The sequence below is a fragment of the Diplotaxodon limnothrissa genome, linkage group LG3 (genome assembly GCF_057381915.1).
Source record: "Diplotaxodon limnothrissa isolate DT_005_m linkage group LG3, D_limnothrissa_male_GT1.1, whole genome shotgun sequence".
NCBI classification, from domain to species: Eukaryota; Metazoa; Chordata; class Actinopteri; order Cichliformes; family Cichlidae; genus Diplotaxodon; species Diplotaxodon limnothrissa.
The window spans coordinates 57,558,357-57,580,116 of NC_140598.1; the positions used below are offsets into that span (position 1 = coordinate 57,558,357).

The window sequence follows — 21,760 nt, forward strand, 5'->3', positions numbered from 1 at the left end:
GGAAAAAGCATCTTTTAACAGTCTCAGGGAGTGGCAGTCATCTGGACCATTTTCAGTGACTCTTTATTTCTTCAAGCTTCTTTACAAACAAAATAAGAAACAGCATAGCTGCAAATAAACAATAATTACATTAGTGGTAAATCTGCAAATTAGAGGTGAAGACTCAGGGTCAGCTTATCAATGATTGGTCGATATGCTTTCCTCTAACCAAATTACCTGGTTACTTTCATAAGAAGAAAACTGCTACATCAGCATCCTTCAAGGATCATTCTTTAATTTTGCAACTTTTACAATCTGATGCAGATGCTAGGTTAGTTCGGGCAGGCCAAGAGATCAAGTTCAGCCACAAACCAGGCCAGATGCCGCCAACATCTGCAGGTAGCAGCTATACCTGGACCAGGCTGCATGTCAGGCGTCTCTCTTTAATCCTAACTGTTTGTTATTGCTCAAGACAGCTCTTACCGTAGTCCACCACTTAATCTAGTTTCAAGAAATATAGTCAGTTTAAAACAAGTAGCTTAAACTACTTAATATGCCGCAAATACTAGTTTTAAAAAAATATTGATTGCCAATTTAGGCGAATAAGACAAGCAGGTGACGTACGCTCATTGTAGTGTGGCAGATTAATATAATTTGGTTGAGAAATAGATACCATTTTTCCAGCAAACTGTTACTGGAAACCACCACTGTAAATAATAGTACTATACTATAATTCACGTGATTAGAAATATACACTATCTAGTTCTATATTAGAGCTGATAAGCTGACATTTCATGTGACCTCTGCACATAAAACATTTTTTTTTATCACATAACGTTTTTGTCATTTTGGAATAAAGGTTTCACTGCTGATCAGTGAGACCTTTCTCACACACAAGACTTCAAATACTGCCAACCAGTCAAAGCCATGCACATAAGCTAAGCTGGTAAACATTTGTTACTTCTGGCTGGAATACAAATGTCAATTGATTTTCATTCAGCTGACTACTCGTCTCTATTTTAATATTAGCCCAGGGCATACATACATACATACATACATACATACATACATATTATTACAAAAAATAATGAACGATCAAAGTGCCTCTGAAGAATTAATGCCCAACAGTTTAGAGGATGTAGGAAGTGTTGCTACACTTAAGTGTTGTTATTAAGCCGGTTACTGCAAACATTAATATTGATGATTCTTTCAAAAGGGAAGGAAGAAATAACCTTAAATCATTAAAGGATAAATGGAGCCGTAGAGCTGAAGAAAAAACATCTTAACCCATCCCATTAATGCTAGCAGATGCAGAGCGCACAGGAATTTAGTGGTTTCCTTGGACAAAAGGTTAACCGTAGAAGTGACAATGCAGGGTGTCACTGCAGATAAGAGCCAGGTCGATATCTGGCGACAGTAATAAATTGCTTATGACATCAGTGTACTAACGTTAGCGCAACTGCTCCCTCAGGGCACTCCTGAAAAGCATATGGGATGCCTCCTGAAATTAAAGTCCATTCCCCTGCTTTGTATGCTCTTTACAGATCACTCTGATGCGCTGTGTGTTTGTATACTCTGCATTTCAGAGTGATGGATCATTACTCTGAACATATGGCAGGTTTTAAATGGCGTTTTGCCCAAACGCTTGTCTAGATGCCTACTGCAGTCTGTCTTCATTGGCATTCATTAGCATTGTTTAGAATTAAGGGATTTGTTTTGAAAAGGTCGTTACGGAAACTTTACGTGATCCCCTCGTTATAAATCTGGGTGCCTGTAATGGCACAGAGAAACCTGAAATGCTATCTCTGTTTCCTTCTGCTGAGGACATTGCTCTGTATATCTCCGTCATTATTCCTTGGGCTCGACATTTTATCTACACTCGGGTATCTCGCCTGGGCTATTTGAGGAGATGAAGGTTCTTGAACAAGACGCTGATAAGACTGACTCACTTTATACGTCCATTCGCATGGATCTAAAGGGGGCCCGTACTTGAAAACTCATACACACAGCGAAAACTTTAGCACTTCAAAAACGAACGCTATACTTCGTCCCGATTGCATTTTAACTGCAGGCTCTGAGATGGCAAATCTGACTTCCAACTCTTTTTCAAGGGGCATTAGGTCTTATATTAATGCCTGCTGACAAAAGCTGCTTTCACACTGCAAGGCTTAATGCGCAGTTTTGATTTATTGTTGAGAACTGATTTTCTGTTACACACATAATGAACTCACTGTGGCCAAAATCTAATAGGAGTTTGAAAAGGTTCGATGTGGAAAACGAGCCACGTATTCCTCTTTTGTTAAATTCTTCAGATGTCTGAAGCAATCCCTAAGGCTCTTAAGTGTGAGGTGACATTGGAGCCACATTCACCTGTGATCCTGTTCAGCTATTTCTTTTGATATGCTTTCAAACATGAGCGCTTTGAATTTTGCTGCAAACCTTTTTCCCTAAATCCTTATGAGGTCCAACACCTCATTATCCCACTGAACAATGCCCTTCATGCTCACTTGCTAGTACAGCCAACAGCGTGTATTCTAGATCCCCAAATAAAGTCCTACAGGGACATAAAACTTGTATGAATTTTTAATATGACTTCTGACAGCTCGTATAAGATAGACAGTGTGTCAGATTTGGGTACACAGGACTGAGCTGGAAATGTCAGTTTGTGACGCTGTAAAAGGCAGCTCTCTGGCTCTGTACCAGATGTAGCAGTGCCCACATCTGTCAGCAGAGCAGGTGACCTTCTGTTTAACTGGTGGACATCAAATAGCAAAAGCATGCTGTATAGATTATAATGTGAGCTAATGCATAGGGCCCCTGCAGCTTGTTAATGGATGCGGACGACCTGACTGCAGAGCGAACGTGACAATGTAAGTGCTGATGCTCATGCTTGATGTTTCCACCTAACACACAGTACGGTTTAATACTGGTGGGCACTGTTTAATGGGCAAGGTGCCTTTTTATGCTCAAGCACTATAAAGTCACAAGGAGCAGTGAAGATGCATTTACGTAGAAGCTAAGTGCTTGTGAAACCCTCCTGCTTTACATGATCTACATCTAATGGTGTAGTTAAAAATATATTTCGACTGTTACAGACTTAAATTACACTCTTTAGTCATGACACTTAAGAAACCACAAGTTTTGAGTCCTCAGTAGGTCTTTAACACTTTTCTGAGACATCACTAAAACAAATCTGGCTACCAAGCACGTATTTGGGCAGTTACTTTGAAGGATTATCTAAATCAGCTTTAATTTCAGTGGTCACTGAGATATAAAAACTTAATGCATAGAATTAACTTTGCTATAACTTTGCAGTTCAATAACTGATTACTCACGTCTTGCTTGTACACTCCACAGCCACTATATTAAGTACAACTTGCTAGTACCAGGTTGGACCTGCTTTTTCTTCATAAATGCATTAATTCTTAATGAAAAAGATTCAACAAGTATCAGGAAACGTTTATCATAGATTTTGGTCCATATTGACGCAACAGCGTCACACAGTTGCTGCAGATTTGTCAGCTCCACCTCCATGATCCTTCGCCAAGGTGCTCTATTGGACCAAGATCTGGTGACTGTGGAGGTGATTTGGGTACACTGAACCCGTTGTCACGTTCCAGAAATCGATTTGAGATGATCTGAGCATTGTGCAACAAGGTTACATCAAAAGATCAGAATCAGAATCAGAATGACTTTATTTATCCCCACGGGGCAATTAAGATGGAAATGCATGTGGTTGGGAACAATACTCAGGTAGGCTGTGGTGTTTAAACAATGTCCAGTTTGTACTAAAGGGCCCAAAGCGTGCCAAGAAACCATTACCCACACCACTGCACCACCACCATAAGCCTGAACCATTGATATGAGGCAGACTGGATCCATGTTTTCATGTTGTTTACACCAAATTCTAACCCTACATTAAAAGCCAACTCATTGGACCAGGCAGCATTTGTCCAGTCATCTGTTTGAAAGTAAATACGAGACCGAAGAAACACCCTTCAACGATGATGGTGTCGCATAGTGTGTCCACCATAGGTAACTCTGCTACTTCCTCATTAGCAACACAAACACAACGACCAGCTGGTCGTTGTGTTTGTGTTGCTAACTGGACTATTTTTAAACTGCTTTGTTATATTATCTTATTAAGGGATTATAAATACATAACAAAAGCTACACATATCCTGTGTCTGAAAGAAAAAGAATATAGTCTGATATGTCAGATTTTTTGATTCACCAAATGTTGGCAATGGTTTAAAAAATACTGGCAGCTGCCAGTGTTAAATCTCAGCCACCTTTAGATACCCGTGTGGTATTAACTTAAAAATCAGAAAAAGTGACCTTGAGGTCGAGATCAGCGAGATTCAAACTCATCCCAGTTCTAAGTCACCTCATTTTTGAGTTATCACACTTAAAACATTTGGGTGTCCGCACAACCCACCCACTCCAGCTGGCTTACTACAATAAAATCCTAAACCCTAGAGAAGGTTGTGTAGGAAAAACACAGTGGATGCAGTGGATCACCAAACCAAACCTCAGCAATGCTGATATGAAAATGAAAAGACAACGATCACTACATTTTCTAATGACATGATCAGGAACACCAACTACCACGATCCCTAATGTTAAGTAGGGAGTAACACTTCTTGCTCACCTTTAACAACTCAAAAACTCTTGAAACAGCTTTTGGAAACATTTCTTGTGGAATTTCAACCTGTGTTTCTGATACTGGGAGGTGATGGGAAGAGGAAAGACAGAATGAAAAGTGAAGAAAGTAGAAGGAATTCACCATAAATCTGAGTAATGAACACATCAACAGCAGGGACAGTAATGAACTTCATCGTTTCTTCCAGAACCTCATCAGCCGGTTTGATTGAGTGAGGGGTCAGCATTCATTTTCACTGAGAGCAAAAACCAATAATGATCTAGAAAGCATCAGTCCCCCTGTATTTACTGTGGCCCGTTCCAGCCAGGCTTCTAAAGTATGCTGGCACACTAAAGACACAGACATCATGAATCTTAAACTATTTTCCACAGGTGATGGAATAGGGAAAAGGGGACAGTCACCAGGGAGATGTAGATGGCATTTAAATTATGGGTTTATACTGCAGAGTGCTGCTCCTACTCGAAATGGAGTTGGTCCAGTGTTGAATGTTAAGGTAATGTTCCAGACCGTCACTTTTTTGATTTATCACTTCTCCGGGGAAGACCATTCCTGCTATTTGACATAACAGCTGAAACCTGTGTTTCACTGTGATTTATTCATAACGATTATGATATATTATTAACGCACAGGTCCCTGTTAGTCATCTGGAGTTCCATTTTTAAGGTTTCAAATAAAAACACATAAAACCATTTTTTTTAAACATGGTGTGTGTTTAAAAAAAGACATTTAAACAAATACACAACCCACCAGAAACACATACATGAACACCCACACACATACAAATATAAAAATACAAAAAAGCCTGTAAAACACAAAGAAATATGAAAAATGAACAAACCTGTGGCTAAACTCACTAGTAGGTACATCTGCATAATTAGAATTATCAACATTATTATTATTATTATTAATATTAAATGGAAACACTACTTAAATGAGGGATCTGTGATCTAAAAGTGTGTTTTAAGAGTTTCTTGAAATTATCTGTAGGACCCATGCATGCACAGGAAGAACATCCAAACTCCACACAGAAAAGTCCACACTGGATTTAAACTCAGTCTCTTTTTTATTTTCCTCAGGCATTGCAGTACACAACCTTAATGCCAGACACATTCATTTCCCTGTTGATGGCGTGTAATTCAAAGTGAATGCATATTTATCAAAAAACACAAACGTTTCTCCGTTTAATTTTGTACTATTTACAATAAAACGTGCCGGTTAAATGATTTACAAGTCATTGCATTCGGTTATATTTGTGTCTGAGTTGTGGATGAAGACACAGCTTTATCTCCATGTTTTCATTTCCAGCCTGGAAATGTCCAAAATGTTGTTGAAAGTGTGAAATTAGATGCAAATTTTGAGCTTGAAAAGAATCACAGATTTTCTAGGGCATCGATTTTGATATGCCGGCCAGGAACTCATTGCAGATCAGGCAGTGGAGGAAGCTGCTGTTCAAACTAATTTTTCAAAGAAGAAAAACAAATGTTTCCATCTCTCAGGGATTGAATAGGCTTGTTTTAAATATTGTTACTTTGATCCAATTTAAAATAAATACATTAATCTTGTTGTATATGGTAGCCTTTCATGTGGGAGTTGGTTATGTAAATGTATTTGAGTAAGAGCCAATCAGTCTTCCTTCAAACTCTCCAAACACTCAGTGTGAGGCTAAATAGAAGCAATATGCACAGCAGTGATAGTATCAGTAAGTCTGGGATACATATGTCCTTTTTTACCTTAAAGACGTATTTTTCAAAAAAGCTTGAAAAGCTGAACCAAAGGATGGTCTGAGCATTTGGATGTAGTGCGAACATTCATTCATTCTGAGACGCTAAATCATTCATTAAAGCTATAGTGCACAGGAAAAAATTCACCAAGGCCACCTTTAGTTGGCTCACTAATAATGTGGCAGAAGTTGCCGTGAGCATTGATGGAGAGGACAAAAAATACGAGGCAGGAGATTGGGTTTACTGCTGTGTGGCTGCTTTTTATTTCATGATTCACAGATTCAGAGCTAAACCACAAAGGCTCACTATCTGCCAGTTTTATGGACAATGCAGAGACTGCAGGAGCTTAGGGGGCACTTAAAAAGAGTGAAGGCTGAACTACAGAGCAGAACATAGATCGAAAATTCAACCACACTGAACCTCATCTGACAGGAAAAGTCGCACTAAGCTATAACAAAGTAAACCTTTAAACAAGTCTATAGTCACAATAAAGTGTTGCTAATATAAACTTTTAAACTGTACCTTAGTTTGGCTCAGCCATATGAAAAAGAACTAATTATAGTCTTACTGCTTCCTTAGGAATAAGGAGGTTAACTACAAGAAAGTTGTTGCTAATCAAACTAATTTGATAAATTCAACATCAGTGAAAAGAAAAAAGGAGAATTATTGGCTGTTTGTTGGTCTGTAACATTCGGGTATGTGCTAACACAATACCAATGGACAGCACAGCAAATTCACCCTAATGTCAGATTGTGCATTGAACCCAAGAATGTCCTTTAGACAGACAAGACCAAAGTGATGATTTGGGCTTGTTTTGCAGCCACGTGACCTCGGCACCTTGCAGTCATTGAGTCGACCATGAACTCTGAAGAAGAAAGGAATCTAGGTGCTATAATGGCCTAGTCAAAATCCAGACATTTACTGTGGCATGGTCTTAATTGTGCTGCATATAAATAAATGCCTACAAACATCAATCAACTAAAGCAATGCTGTAAAGAAGAGTGGGCCAGTGGCATCCATATTCAGCATCCTTTGTCTAATATTCATCCGCTCTCCCGCCTCCTCATGTCCAAACCAAACTTTGTCTCCAAACTGCTAAACCGTCCATTTGAGCTCATTTCTAATCGTGTCCATTCTGGTCACTCAAAATGAAAATCTTAACATCTTTCCCTTCTGAAACCTCCAGTTTGGCCTTCCATCTCATTGTCTGTGCCATCATCTCCAAATTCTTCAACACAGCAGGTTTCACGCTTATAAACCTTCCCTTTCCAAAATATTGGCTGACTATGCTCCAAAACGGCGAAATCCACCACATCTCCTCTCCTGCATTTGTTGTTAGATGGAGTGGTGTCACCACACCATCTAACAACTCCTTGTCTTCTCTATTCCCATTAAACATGGCCATTAAAGTCTACTACAATCATCAATTTCTCCCCTTGGAGATACCGTTTCATCCAGCTTACAACAGAAGCCATCTCCATCTTCTAACTGACATCCAACCTGGGAGACAACATCTTGTCCAACATCACTGTCTGACGTCACAAATGAGCTTCTGGAAGAATGGTCACAAATTCCCATAAACAGACTCTTAAACCTTGTGGAAAATCTTCCTAGAAGAGATGAAGTTGTTTTAGCTGCAAATATTCGGCCAATCATATAGATTAATAGTATTTCACTTAACTTCATTAACTTATGAGTGTGAAGGCAAACAAGTGAATACTTTTAGAAATATAGTCTATCTATGATCTCATTTCTACCAAGGGGTTTTGCAGCTGCCTGCTGTGTTTAATACTGTGGGTTGTGTCAGACCAAACAACTGCAACCCTAATTTGGAAGTGGCATTCAGAGGCATGCTAGAAACATACTTTAACTTCAGTGTTACGCAGTCATCCTATCAACAAACTTTTAATTCAGTTAATTATGAAGGCTTCCTTTTGAACCTTTAAATCAGGAGGGGCACAATTCTCTCTTGCAAAAAAAAAAAAAAAAGCTATTTACTGAATGAATGCCTTTAAGATGAGAAAAATAAAAACAACTTAGTCGCTGTCATGGGAATGGGCAAATTACACCCACCACCATGCAGTACAAATGATCATTAGCACTGTAATTACTGGGAGGCCATCATGTTTGAAATTCATCAGCAGAAGTGGATTGCCAGTAAGCACTCCTAGAAGTACAAGGAAATGCATCACATGGGGATTATTTGGTGGGGTAATGTACTCTAGCTCACAAAAAGGCGCCAATCCTTCAAGTTGCAACTGATGGAAAAGAGACCATGTCTTCCTTGTAAATAACCAGAATTCAGCAGAGTCTGCTAGAGTTAAAAATACTGCAAAATAATGTAAAAGTCCTTTTAATACTGCTTTTCACTTTGCATTACCATAGGCACTGTTAGTTTAGCAGGACTCACAATGTCAAACACACAGGAAGAACGCAAATGGAAAACGTATTGTGGTGAATGACTTTGTTAATGTTGAGGGTAAACTGTCATAACAAAGCATATATTGTGCCATGCTAAAAAGCTCTGCAGGCCAGCTGAGAGCCATCTCTTTTCCATGACCTAATTTTGTTTGGTTTCTTCCAGGAGGCCTGGTGTGGTTTGTTGACCTCATTTCTACAGGCTGTGCATCTGCCCACAGAGCGACATCCACAAACAAATGGGACTGATGCCATTTGTGGAGCAGCAAACAAAGAGGTTGCCCTTAATCTGTGGCTGCAATGGTAACAAATTCTCAACCTTGTTAACTGTGAAAATAAGAAAAACCTAAAAGTGCCACAAAGATGAATTTCCTGATATTACCCCAGTCAGGGACTAATAAGAAACCAGCTCCCCATTGTAAAGCAAAAAATAGACTCTAGGGTTGACATAAAGGATAAAGTGAGCTTTATTTAGCAGTTACTCCTATTATGCCAGTAAAAGATCAATTTGAGGATCAATCAAGGCCCAGGGCATGTGCTGGTGCTTCAAAGGAAACTGACTTACTGTGCTAATTCAGGCTAAAAATATAACTGTATGACCCATGTAGGGCTCAGTGTTGTCTGGAAATAGTAATGCCACTGTAATTAACATGATGTTACCAAAACAATCATGTGTAATTTGCAAACATATCTAATATTACCAAAGCTGCACAGAAAATGAGGCTTATTTTTGTAGAAGCCCATAGATTTCAGAGTTGTGGGATAACAGGAGGAATCGCACATCATATTCACTCGCTGCAGATCCTACTGATGTGCATTTGGGAGATCTGAAGGAATCACATGGAGAGACAAACTCCTGGCGAAGTTCAAATCTGCTGCAGCAAAATACCCATTCACTCCTAAACAGTCAGACAGCATCATACTAAAGAAGACACAAACTCAAAATTATCAAAGAGGTTTGTGAAATTGGACGACTGTTCAAGTACAGAGTCTTTCCAGCACAGAGGAGTTTTTGGCTAGATGTTTAAAAGCTACTTTCTTAGAAGTGCTTTAGTTTCCTTCTTTTTCCTTCTACTGTGTGCATGTTAATTGGACATCAATTAAGATACTATATGATGTAAACATACCAGATTTTAGCAAAACTGTTGATTTACAGCCAAAGTCCCATAAAAGTCCCATAAAATTTTGCAATAACCAAAAAACATTCAGATCTGCATTAAAGCAAGCACAAATACAAGCATCACATCTTACAAATAAATAAAAAAAAATCATACATCATACAAACAAAGACTGCCAAGAATGGGAGATGTAACGCATCCACTCATAAGATCCAATATTCACTCACTTTTATTGATAGCGCTGTTTGTCTGAATGCGGCGGGCCTATGAGGCACCCTCTAGTGGTGGCCTTGGTCCTAATCCCAGGTTCAGTCTTTAGATTCATAACTTCATTTAAAGGAGGTGGGGAAACACTTATATAAAGAAAACAAGCATGCTTCCATGTATCTTTTTCTTCTTATGGTTGTCATGCACGGTCAGGTTTATCAGAAGGGCTGCAGGAGACTCCAGTCTGTTCCACAGATTTCTGCTTGTGTCTCAGAGGAATGTAAAAAGTAGCATTTCTCTGCCTTTTCTGACAGAAATTCCACCTTCAGCCATCTGTCTCTATCACTCCTCATGCACTGCCCTTATCCAGTCCTTCCAACATTTCTCCTGCTTAATTACTCTACCCTCCCTCCCCCCTTCTTCTTCTCCTCTACTGTCTCAGATCCACTTATTGCTGCTCAGAGATGTCCTTCTTGGTTAAAATAGTCACCAGTGCTATAAATTTGCTTTAATGATATCAATCACTTCTCATTAGTCTCGTGGGCTAAACTGCAGGATAGCAGCACACAAAGGAGCTCTAACCAGAGAAACTGGGAGGGTATTCACATTGTGCCGATAATTGTTATTGCACAATTTGAACAGGGTTCTAATAAGTAAAAAAACTCAACTACATAGGCAAGGCAAGTTTATTTGTATAGCACAATTCAACAACAAGGTGATTCAAAGTGCTTTACAGAGACATTAGAAACAAAAACAAATAAAAAGCATGATTTAAAATTTAAAACATAGCCTTATTATTCAGTCAAATGCCAGTTAAAGAGCATGCCTATCATAAAAAACTGAAAAAAGAAAACAATAAAACCAAAATCATTTGGGGCCAGGCTATAAACAGACGCAACAGGAAGTGTGTTTTTGTTTCCGAAGTGTAACCTGCCTTCTTGCTCTATGACAGCTTATAACAGTCTCCAGCAACCCAAGCTTGATAAACAGCTGAGGAAATATAGCGATGGGTATTTGTATGAAACGTTGTCATAATTAATGCATGCATTCCTGCACTGTGTTGTCAGTTTGGCAATAACTGAACGGTCCTCCCACATTCCCCCGAGGCATTCCTGAGGTATTTCATTTGTGAAAATAAAACGGAAAACCCAAACACCTCCGACCACACAACCTCCGGATGTATAAAAATGGGAACTTATGTGTCTTTTGGTGCTGCCCTGCTGACCCTAGAGGACTGTAAATCAACAAGTACCTGTAAACAAGCAGCTCACTCACACCCTGCCAACAACCTTGTTAAACTCCTCCCCTTGGCCAGACGTAGAGCTCTGCATCTGAAAACTACCAGACACAGGAGCAGTTTCCTTTTTTCATGCCATCAATGTCATAAATAACTGAACAGGGAAAATACCAAAACCACTCCTATTTGCATAACCACTTGTGCTACTACAACTCCATGTACTTCCTGCATTGTTACAGTCCTTTGTTACAATGATTTTATGAAGCTCAGAATTACTTTAAAACAACTGTACACAAAACATTCTAACATCCAGACCTGAACATACCAAACTACAGTTGGCCAGAGATGCTTATCCTTCATCATGAACATTAAATACAAAACACCTTATTAGACACGTCTCTGGGGGAAACATGACTGAACTTGTGCGCTCTTTCAGGCCTGCGTCTGAACCTCTGCCTGTAACTTGGATGGCATCTGACACATGCGGGGCAGATAAATTAGACCATGACAGGGACAGGTGTGTTAATGTCGAGTGGCACAGACACAAGAAAGTCATTTCTGCCCAGCAGCAGCCAAACGCTTACGAGGCTTCACTGTGCTGGGTATCAATCAGCAGGGACTATTTATAGAGGGCCCAGGCCGCTGCTAGAATACAAACACTTGACTGAAGTAGGTTACCATGAAAAGGGCTGTATCACCAGCAGACATGTAGAGAAAGGAGGACGTATGAGGAAAAGACTGGATTCAGGTTAAGGATAAGTTAGAAGCTGATGATTAATTACACTTCCAACAAACTTCTCCTCCAGTATTTTTGCAGTCTATAACTAGATTTGAAACTTTAAAGTCTCTGCTTTCTGCTCTACTTAAAGAAATATAGAGTTATTTGAAGAGCCATTGCTGTTGATTATTATTTCAAGTAATCTTTTTTAGAAAATATATTTGGAAAAAAAAAACACTCTAAAGACATTTAGTCCACATGGCCAAAAATCACGCATGTAGATATGGTCAAAATAACCTGCTGAAGTTCAAAGTGAGCATCAGAATGGGAGGCAAAACTGATTTAAGTGACTTTGAAAATAGAAACTGGTGATCTGCAGGGATTTTCAGAGAATGGTCATAAAAAGACTAAATATCCAGTGAGCGTCAGTTCTCTGGTAAAAATGCCTTGTTGATGCCAGAGGTCAGAGGCCTAAAGTGCTATGAGCTGATAAGCGGGCCGCAGTAACTCAAATAACACAGAAGAGCATCTCTGAATGCAAAACATGTTGATCCTTGAAGCAGATGGGCTACAGCAGCAGAAGACCGCTCTGGAAATGAGGCTACCATTCACACAGGTTCACCCAAATCAAAGACTGGAAAAAACATTGCCTGGTCTGCTGAGACTTGATTTCTGCAGCAACATTCAGATGGCAGAGTCACAATTTGGTATAAACAATGTGAGCATGGATCCATCCTGCCTTGTATAAACAGTTCATGCTGATGGTGGTTATTTAGCAAAGATCATTTAAACACCACAGCCTACCTGAGTATTATTGCTGTACATGTCCATCCTTTTGTAACCACAGTGTGCCTATCTTCTCATGACTGCTTGCAGTAGGATAACACACCAGGTCACAAAGCTCAAATCATCTCAAACTGGTTCTTGAACATGACAATAAGTTCAATAAGTTCAATGCACTCAGATGACCTAGTTGTATATAGTAGGTTATCATGAGAAGGGCTGTGTCACGCCGAGAGCAGCTCTGGAATTTGGTAGAGCTGTGTGATGCTGTCCTGTCAATATGGACCAAAACCTCAGAGGAATGTTTCCAGTACCTTGGTGAAACTAAGCCACGTTAAGATATTTCTGAAGGGAAACTTAATGAGGAAACTCTGAAGTGCTTTTTTAAAGGTCAACAGTGAATTCAAATCCCAGTAAAGATTTTCAGGCTACAATAACAATAAGAAAAGACTGCCGAGTCATAATAAATGATAATAAATCAATGGGTTTTGACTCCAAAAGTACTTTTAAGCAATAAATGACTAAACCATTAAACCAATTGCCAAAATCATCTGTTCTTAGAAGCAGCGCTTAGCCTCACAGATATTTGCCCTCAGAAAATCAAACACTTCAAGTCTGTGAAAAAACACCTGCATGTGGCAAGAAATGCATCTTTAATGATGTGTAGAAAGAGCTCCTTGTATAGCCTGGACAAAAGGACCCAGCTTGGTTACATATATGACTGGTGCACAGTCACGTCTCCAACCAGCCAGCATCTCAGTTAGCTGTATCCAATTGACAAAGCGGAGAGGGAGTGCCACTGTCTGTCAACAGGCTACTTTAAGGTGTTATACAAACAAAATGGTTCACTGGGGTCGCCTATTCTCTGACTAATCCCTGGCTGTTAGCTGCTAATCCCTGTTTATCATGGGTGCGGGTCATGGCCAAGACTGAGAAACAGACTGACAGGCTCGCTACTGAGTCAAATACAGTGGAAGAAAGTGCTTCTTGAATCATGTATGCTTTGGCTAACACAAGCAGTTTCTGTGCTCCAAGTATTAAATAGTGAAAAAAACTAATTTTTTTCTTCCATTTAACTGTTTGTCTGTTGTATATTGATTGCTTGTGTAGTGTAGAGTGCCAGTGGGGGAAAATACAGTTAAGTCAAATACTTATGTTCCTTTTCACATTTTCCAAAGCTGTCCAGTGGGCCAGATTGGAGTCTCTTTTGGCCTGATTCTGGGCCGTGGACCTTATGCTTGAGAAACCTGCTTTAAAGGATCTCTCTCTAGCACTGAAACAAACATTTAATACAGACAAACACACACACACACACACACGGGAGCACAATGCACAAAACATTTTGTCCAGCTGAATGAGCCCAGCCTGCTACTACACCTGCAGCTCTGCTAGTGAAATATAAGCTAGATTACAAGCATGCAGAGGCTGCAGTTCTGCAAATTCACCATCGTCATCTCTGGGGCCATTTGTTGTAAACGGCGTGTAGCACCTTCTCTTTGGCTGCCACCAGCACTAGCCGGCACGATGAATAAGATTAATGTCAGGGAAAGGCATCGCTGTGGGATCCCGTCCACTCTTTCTCCAGCAGTGTTTTTCACAATATATGAATCAAATGAAAGACAACAGTAGGACATGTCAGCATCGCAGCCAGCCAGCGGTCTCTAGGCAATCGCTCTTTTCCCCCTGTCCTCTGAACTGAGAGGCTGCACGCTACCTCAGCTACCTCTCTAATCCATCATTGCCTTTTTCCATTTCCACCTCAGTTCTACAGAGGCCCGCACTCTTGACCAAGAGGGAAAACAGATTGAAATGGAAACAGAGTTGCTTTATCGAAAGCAGACGTTTGGCCTGAAGCTACAGGCAAAAATTGTGATTTATCATTCGATAAAATGGGCAGAATTAGGCTCATTTGCTTAATGATATCTAACATGTTCTCCACAATATAGCAACATGGAGACTGGCATTATATCTCAAGGTTTAAGGTTCCTTTAAGACACTGCATCTAATCCCCAACTGTTGGACGTGGGATCAAATTCTCAGAAATTAATTTCACATTAGAGAGGAGAAGCGGTGGGATTTGAACAAGACAATAAAACGAAAAGGTGGTAATTCATCTGAACGTGTGTGGAATTTTTAAAAGAAGTTCATAACCACCGACTTGGCCAAAGCAAAAGCAAATTAATTTGGCTATTTCTGTGCTCTCTGAAGGACGTGACCAAGAAATGCAGCCTTCAAGGTGGTGAGGATCTGCTCTTTGCGCCACAGCATGCACAGTTATATATTAGCCAGGGAAATATATTTTAAAAATGCAGTGACAGTTATCATATTATGATATCTGCTAAAAAGACCTGGAAGGAAATAATTCAAACAGCTCTCCATCGTCTCCACTCAAGCAATATCTGCCACTGATGAACACTGAAATGGTTAATTCTCGGTGTCATGGATTTCCATGCAGTCATATTCTGATTTCCTTCCTTAATATTGTGCTGTAATAGGAAAAAGCTGCATCCCAGCTACACTGAGTGCATTTGGGGCCACTGAATTACTGCTGCAGTGCAGACATTCTGTGGATTTATGACAGTCTCAGTACCTGAGAGCGATTCTGACACGATTTCGGAGCAGTCTTATCTTGTATGGTTGTTTTACTTTGTTTTCTTGCCTTTGAAAATTATGGTTTTGTTGTCATGGCCACACTTTTACATGTACATCGATGGAGTTAAAGCCAAGCATGATAAAACTGGGCAGATGGCTGCAGCTCCAGATTCCTACGGGTACCTACTGCACCTTTTATCTTGGTGGGATGTTTTTTACTGCAGTCTGTCTCCGCAGATCAGCTAAATTTCTGCATTTTGTTTGTTCAAAGTAGACAATAAGCTCTATTTTCATTACTGAGAAACAAATCTGTCATCTTTGCTCCTTTTAGTCCTCCTATTTGTGGTGGCAGTACATTTTAAACACATACTCTAATCCCATACTTATGTAATATCATCCTAACCCAACTAAATGACTCACTTAAATCTCCAAATCCAATAATATTCTCACAGCACTGCAGCTAAAGATCTCTGAATGCAGCAAACTGTTACATCAGCTCGGACATCTTTTTAGTCAGTAGCTTGCTGCCCTCTGCTGGCAGCAAAGAACAGGTGCAATTCTGATTACCACAAGTGTCCAACAAGGAAAAGTATGAGAATTTCTACAGGTTCAATGCAAAAAACGGGCATCAATGGAAATTTCAAGTTCCACTTAATGCACATTTGCCACATGAGGTAAATCTAACAATTCTATGTATTGCAGCTTAAAACAGGAGAGTGATGTGCACAGGTCCAGCACATTCAGAGTAAACTACAACCACGCACAGGTTGGCAACATTTTGGGGCATGCAGCACAGCATGCTATTTCCCTATAAAGCAACTGACCCATTTCAGTGCGTCACATAGACAGCGGGGATTTGTAAAGAGCTCGCTTGTAGCAGACGTCTGTCCCGGAGACACAACATGGGGGCTTGTGTATTTCTAGAAACAACCGCTTTATTGAGCGTGTTCATTTTCCCTCAGACTGCCTGAAAATCCAGAGGGTACCATTGCCACCTGGCAGGTTTATGGTGTGATCATCGGCATGCTGAGAGGTTATTCTGGGTAACACGGGGGGATAATGTTATTAGTTCGAGATGCCAGCTAATGAGAAGAACACCTACAAGAAGAACATATGCTAAGAGAGGCTCAAAATCCAAAACAACTGTTGTTAAATCTCTGTTACCTGGTGACTCATAAATCTGTTTTTATGCGTGCATTAAAAAAGCAAGAAAAAAATGGGAAAAAAGAAGGAAAATTCATTTCTGCTAGGCTATTATAAAAAGTCATTATGTATCTTTGTGTCATACACTCCACAGCTTTTTAAAAACTTACAGTGGCCTGAAAATACAGCCCACACTCAGGGACAGCAGCGCCTTTTCAGCAAAAAAATGAGCAGCGATTGCAATGAAAGCGTAATTCTTATGTGGCCAACAGAAACACCTGGGTCCTGGTGTGGCTCCAGCTGTGTTTGTCAGCTCGCGTGTTATTAGATAGATTCAAAAGTTAACTGTAAGGTAAAGCAGGGGAAAGAAACCACAGTGATTATGAGATGTAGAAACTGCACCTGCCCCACTGGCTGCAATCTAATCAATACAACTACAAAGAAAAAACACTCTTTTTATGACAAAAGGTGAAATTTCACTGTTGCTTCTGTGATTCCTGAGGAAAAAAACCAAAACAAAAACAGCTGTTTTATAGACCTTCTGTTATTGTTTTACCCCTGCAGAAAAATGTTTACTGCAGATGCCATTTAGGAGTCCCTGCTGGGATATTCATGACTGTTTAATAGCATGCTAAATCACACCCAAACACAACCCATTTATCTTAACAACTGGCAAATCATACAAGTGCAGGAGACCACCTGTCTATTACCAAATGCTTTAACGGCAACGCTTGTCATGTCAATGAAATATAGTGCAATCATGGGAACTTCAGAAGTGTAAAAATAAATGAGAAACAGATAAGATTATAAAAAAGCCACATCAATGTGCCTGCATACTGGTGCTAAAAGCGCATAAAGGAAACCCTGAAAAAAAAATTGATTTACATGTTATTAATAAAAATATCTCCAAATATCAGCGAGCAAAACATAAAAAGCAGAATAAAAGACGCCATGATGGATCACCAAAAACATTTCTTGTAACTAGGTCAGTAAAAAATCGATCATTTGTATGCAGATAAAACTAAAGCCAGAGCAAAAATGCATCACAGCAAGGATCACATGTGGTGGCTAAATGTATGCTCTGCTGCAACTGGTCTTTACAAAAAGACAGCTCAGTGTTTTTTCTCTGCACTTTAGTTTCAGTTTCAGTGGCAAAAAACAAAAACAACTGTAGCTATGAATCCAGTTGTGCATATATGGCTGTAGTAAATATGCTTGACCTGAGAAGTAATCAAGAGAGGGCTCGACTGTGACTTGCGGTGTTCAAATCATAAATCCTGGCGTCTCTATTGGAGGTGGGAATCGCCAGACACCCCATGAAACAATATTATCACAATACTTTTTTACATTTTGCAATAAGCATGAGTATAGCTTTAACATATACTGGAATTTATCACCTTTTTTTAACTGCAAATTATGTCCTCAAAGTTAAACTTCATTAGTATCTGTTTTATCCAGTAAGATAAAATTATCTCACTTCAATTAAGTGTTTTTGTTGTTGTTGCAAAATGAGCCTGTCTAAGAGTCTAAGAGTGTGTAAGAGTGTCAGTCTGATAGTAGTCTGCGATTGAATGGGGTCAAGTTGGCAATTACATGCAGTCTGTTTCAGATAACACAATATTACTATTGATAAATCAACAAAAATCACATATCTGTTGCTGCCTACATAGACAGATATTTACATTTAATAGAAACTGTCAGCAACGTTCCTGTTCTATAGGAATATAACCAGAATACAGCAGCTAATTGAGTCGAGTCTCCTCAAGTTGTGCTCATTGACAAAGGCTCTTTCAGACTCGTGTGTCTGCACTTATAAATTAGACAGCAATATTTGCAAACCTATGAGATTTTCTCTGATAGTGATTGCAGCCAGTCCAAGTCCGACTGCAGCTGCTTGCAAAAAGGTTGCCTCCTATCAGGCGACCTCTTGTTTAAAGTATTCCCATTATTTTAATTTATCTAGTAAGATATTGATATTTGGTTTCTCTGCATCGATACGATATCTCCACACAAAACTTTGTAATAAGTTGAGAGGTTAATGGATCAGATCCACAAGGCTTTACAACGTTTTGCTCCAGTTCTTCTTTTCAAAGCTCAATTTAACAGTACATGCAGTGAGTGTATAGGGTTACTGTTAAATCTAATCACATAAGTGAAATCAGCCTTATTATACATTTTCCAGTTCTTTAGTTGCTCACATTGTACAACAATGTTCTCTAGTAGAAACTGATATTTCCTTGACCTCCCAGTTACGGTAAAAACTTTGGGAATCGGAAGTAACTCATAATACGGGACAATCACAGTAAGTTGGCCATGGTAACAATGGGATAGTATAGAGATTTTGCACTACTCAGCCAACTATATCAGATGTTAGCCTGTTGATAATTTACATCTACATATGAGGAAATTACATTGTACAGATTAAAATTCTGTAATTTTCCTTTGTAATGCTGAAATCTGAATGCAATCCTGAATAAAACTGTTTCTGTATATTGCTCCTGTGGTCACTAAAACTTTCATGGAAAAATACTTGATTAGTTAGTAGCTGCACCTTTAAAGCAATAAACACAAGTAGAATAAATTCTACTGAATTCATACTGCCCATACATAATAAAGTCCATCTTATTCTTCTAGAGGTGGGAATCACCAAACACACATATCAAATTTTTAACATTTTTCAAAATGCTTAGAATTACAGTAACAAATACTGCAATTTATCACCTTTTTTAAGTTATGTCCTACAAAGTTAAACTTAGTCAGTATCTTTAAAAATAAACTTATTTCCTTTTAGTTGTGTTTTTTTTCCCCGCTGCAAAATGAGACTGCCATCAATGTTGCCATAAGTCAGAGTCACTCTCCTATCAGTCTGCTATCAGTCTGCAACTGAAGGGAGTCAAGTTTGCAATTACATGCAATCTGTTTCAGATAATATAGCAATAACCTCTGATAAATCGTCAAAAATGACACATATGTTGCTGTCTACGTTGACAGATGACAGACTGATGACAACATGTTGGCAATCTGTCTGCATTTATTAATTAGAGACCAACTATTTGCAAACCTCTGAGAGTGATTGCAGTCAGTCCGAGTCAGACTGCAACTGTTTGCAGAAAGTTTGCTTCTTATCTGGGGAGATAAGTGCTCTTATTTGTAGTATTCTGAAAGTTTTTTAATTTATTTAATTTTTGAAATATTGCTATTTTGTGTCCCTGTATCAATACAACATTGTCCAAGAAAATATCGTATTACTAAGCAGTATCGATTTTTTTCCCCACCCTTATTATTCACTGAATGGGAATTGATTCCTGATCTTTCCAAACTTACAAATCTGTGCTTTTTGTACCTTGAGGGTTTGGCGAGGCCCAAGTGATGATGCGCCGCACCAGGCAGCAGTTGAGCAGGACTTTCCTGGAGAAGCCGTAGTCTTTGCGGAAATGCTGCAGGTCGCCCCTCATCTGGTTTGTCTTACTTGGCGTAAACATGGCTGGAGACTCGCTACTGTGAAATATAGCGTGCAGTTATTTGCAAGGACAACGACCAACAACTACAAGCACTTTCATAACCCTAAATGCACAGCATTATGAGAGTGCAGTAAACATAATTCGACTGCATATTAAAAACAAGAGACGCTGGTCTTCATTGCCTCCGGTAAAGATTCAAACATGAATAGCTGCAGCCACTACACCATGCAACGCAAACTGTCACAAAGCAACACACCTGAATAGATATGCTAATTTGGAATCTCTTTTTGCCCCCAGTTATGCGCAGCTATAATGATATGCGAGACATTTCCACATGCCCTTTTTCAGTAGCCAAAAAAAGCTCGTCTCATATCCTTTGAGCTGTGGGTTCAAGAAGATAGGAAATTTGTCCACCTATTGTGGCTAAAAGTAAATAAACTGAGCAGATTGTCTGAGCATTAAGCACCTGCAATGACAGTTTGCCTTTGCCGCTACACTGTAAGTACAATTCCCCTTAAGGTCCCATTTCAAGAGCAAAACTTTCAGACATCAACAGATCACAGGTCATTCAGCTACTCTAACCGCAAGGTCTGTTTTAAGGTTGGATGTCATTCATTGCACAGAAAATAGAGGTGCACTGCGCAGACTAACTGCTATCAATTGTTCCTTTGGGCATCATCTTACCTTCCAGGCTAAAACTCGATGTGGCTGCTCTCTCCGGTTCCTCAGTCTGCAAGTGATCCTCAGGTTTCACACAAGCACTTTCCCTTTCCTGAGCTGATCAACAGAGTGTGAAAGGAAGGAGGAGGAGAAAGAAGCGGCAAGCGAGGACCGCTCAGTGAAGAAGACCCAGTGAATGAATAGCAGGGGAAGAGAGAGAGAGAGAGAGAGAGATGGAGGGAGGGAGGTAGAGAGAAAATACTCCATAGCAATCTGGCTTTTACTTCAAGTTTGGACCAAGTATGTGCAGGTTTATTCAAGAAGAAGAGGAAAAGAGTCCAAGCTGCGGGTAGCTGTTTGCAGTGGACCCTCTTTGATCATCCTACCTCATCCTCTTCAAACACATGAAAGCTGTGATACACACACACACACACACACACACAACCTCATCTATACAAAGTGCACAAAGTGCAGAAAGTCATGAGTTTCACTTGAATGTCAACCAGTTACTTTAAGAATTAAAGTTAGCACCAAAGGAAAAGTCCTGCAGTCACCAAAACTGTTCAGACAATTTTTTAAAAATCTTAACCTTGTGACAACCTTTGTGCAAGAGAGTGCCACTATGTACCTGCTAAGACCTTCTCCGAGGAACATAAATGCTAGAGACAAAAGTTATAGCGTTTCATTAAGCACTACATAGTTCAATTATCAGTTGGACCACCTCAGCTATACTGACTCCTGTTGCCATGATGATGTCACTACCATGATATGTTTTTCCTACTGCAGGTTCAGCATCAGCTGTACTGACACTTTACTGATCAATTGCCACACAGACAGAGTTGATAATCAACATAAGCAGAGCTGATAATAACTGAACAGATGATAGCAGCAGGATAAATAAAATCATATCAATATCCCTCGTTATTTATGTCTGCATCTTGCATGACTGGGACACAATCTGGTTCTTCATAAAGAACCAGATTGCTAAAATCAGTGTTGCCAGGACCAGATCTTGCAATGGTGACACACACAGCATTCAGAGGTGAAAACGATACCAGCT

At 39.6% G+C, this 21,760-nt stretch overlaps 1 protein-coding gene across 1 annotated transcript in view; it reads right to left on the reverse strand.

Annotated features, from left to right (window-relative positions):
• Positions 1 to 20,061, reverse strand: part of kcnip4a (potassium voltage-gated channel interacting protein 4a) — a 148,523-nt gene extending 128,462 nt beyond the window's left edge. The window contains exon 1 of the mRNA XM_085350963.1: positions 19,923 to 20,061. Coding sequence (XP_085207089.1) covers positions 19,923 to 20,061 — 139 coding nt within the window. The remainder of the gene's footprint in view (positions 1 to 19,922) is intronic.
• Between the last annotated feature and the right edge of the window lie 1,699 nt (positions 20,062 to 21,760).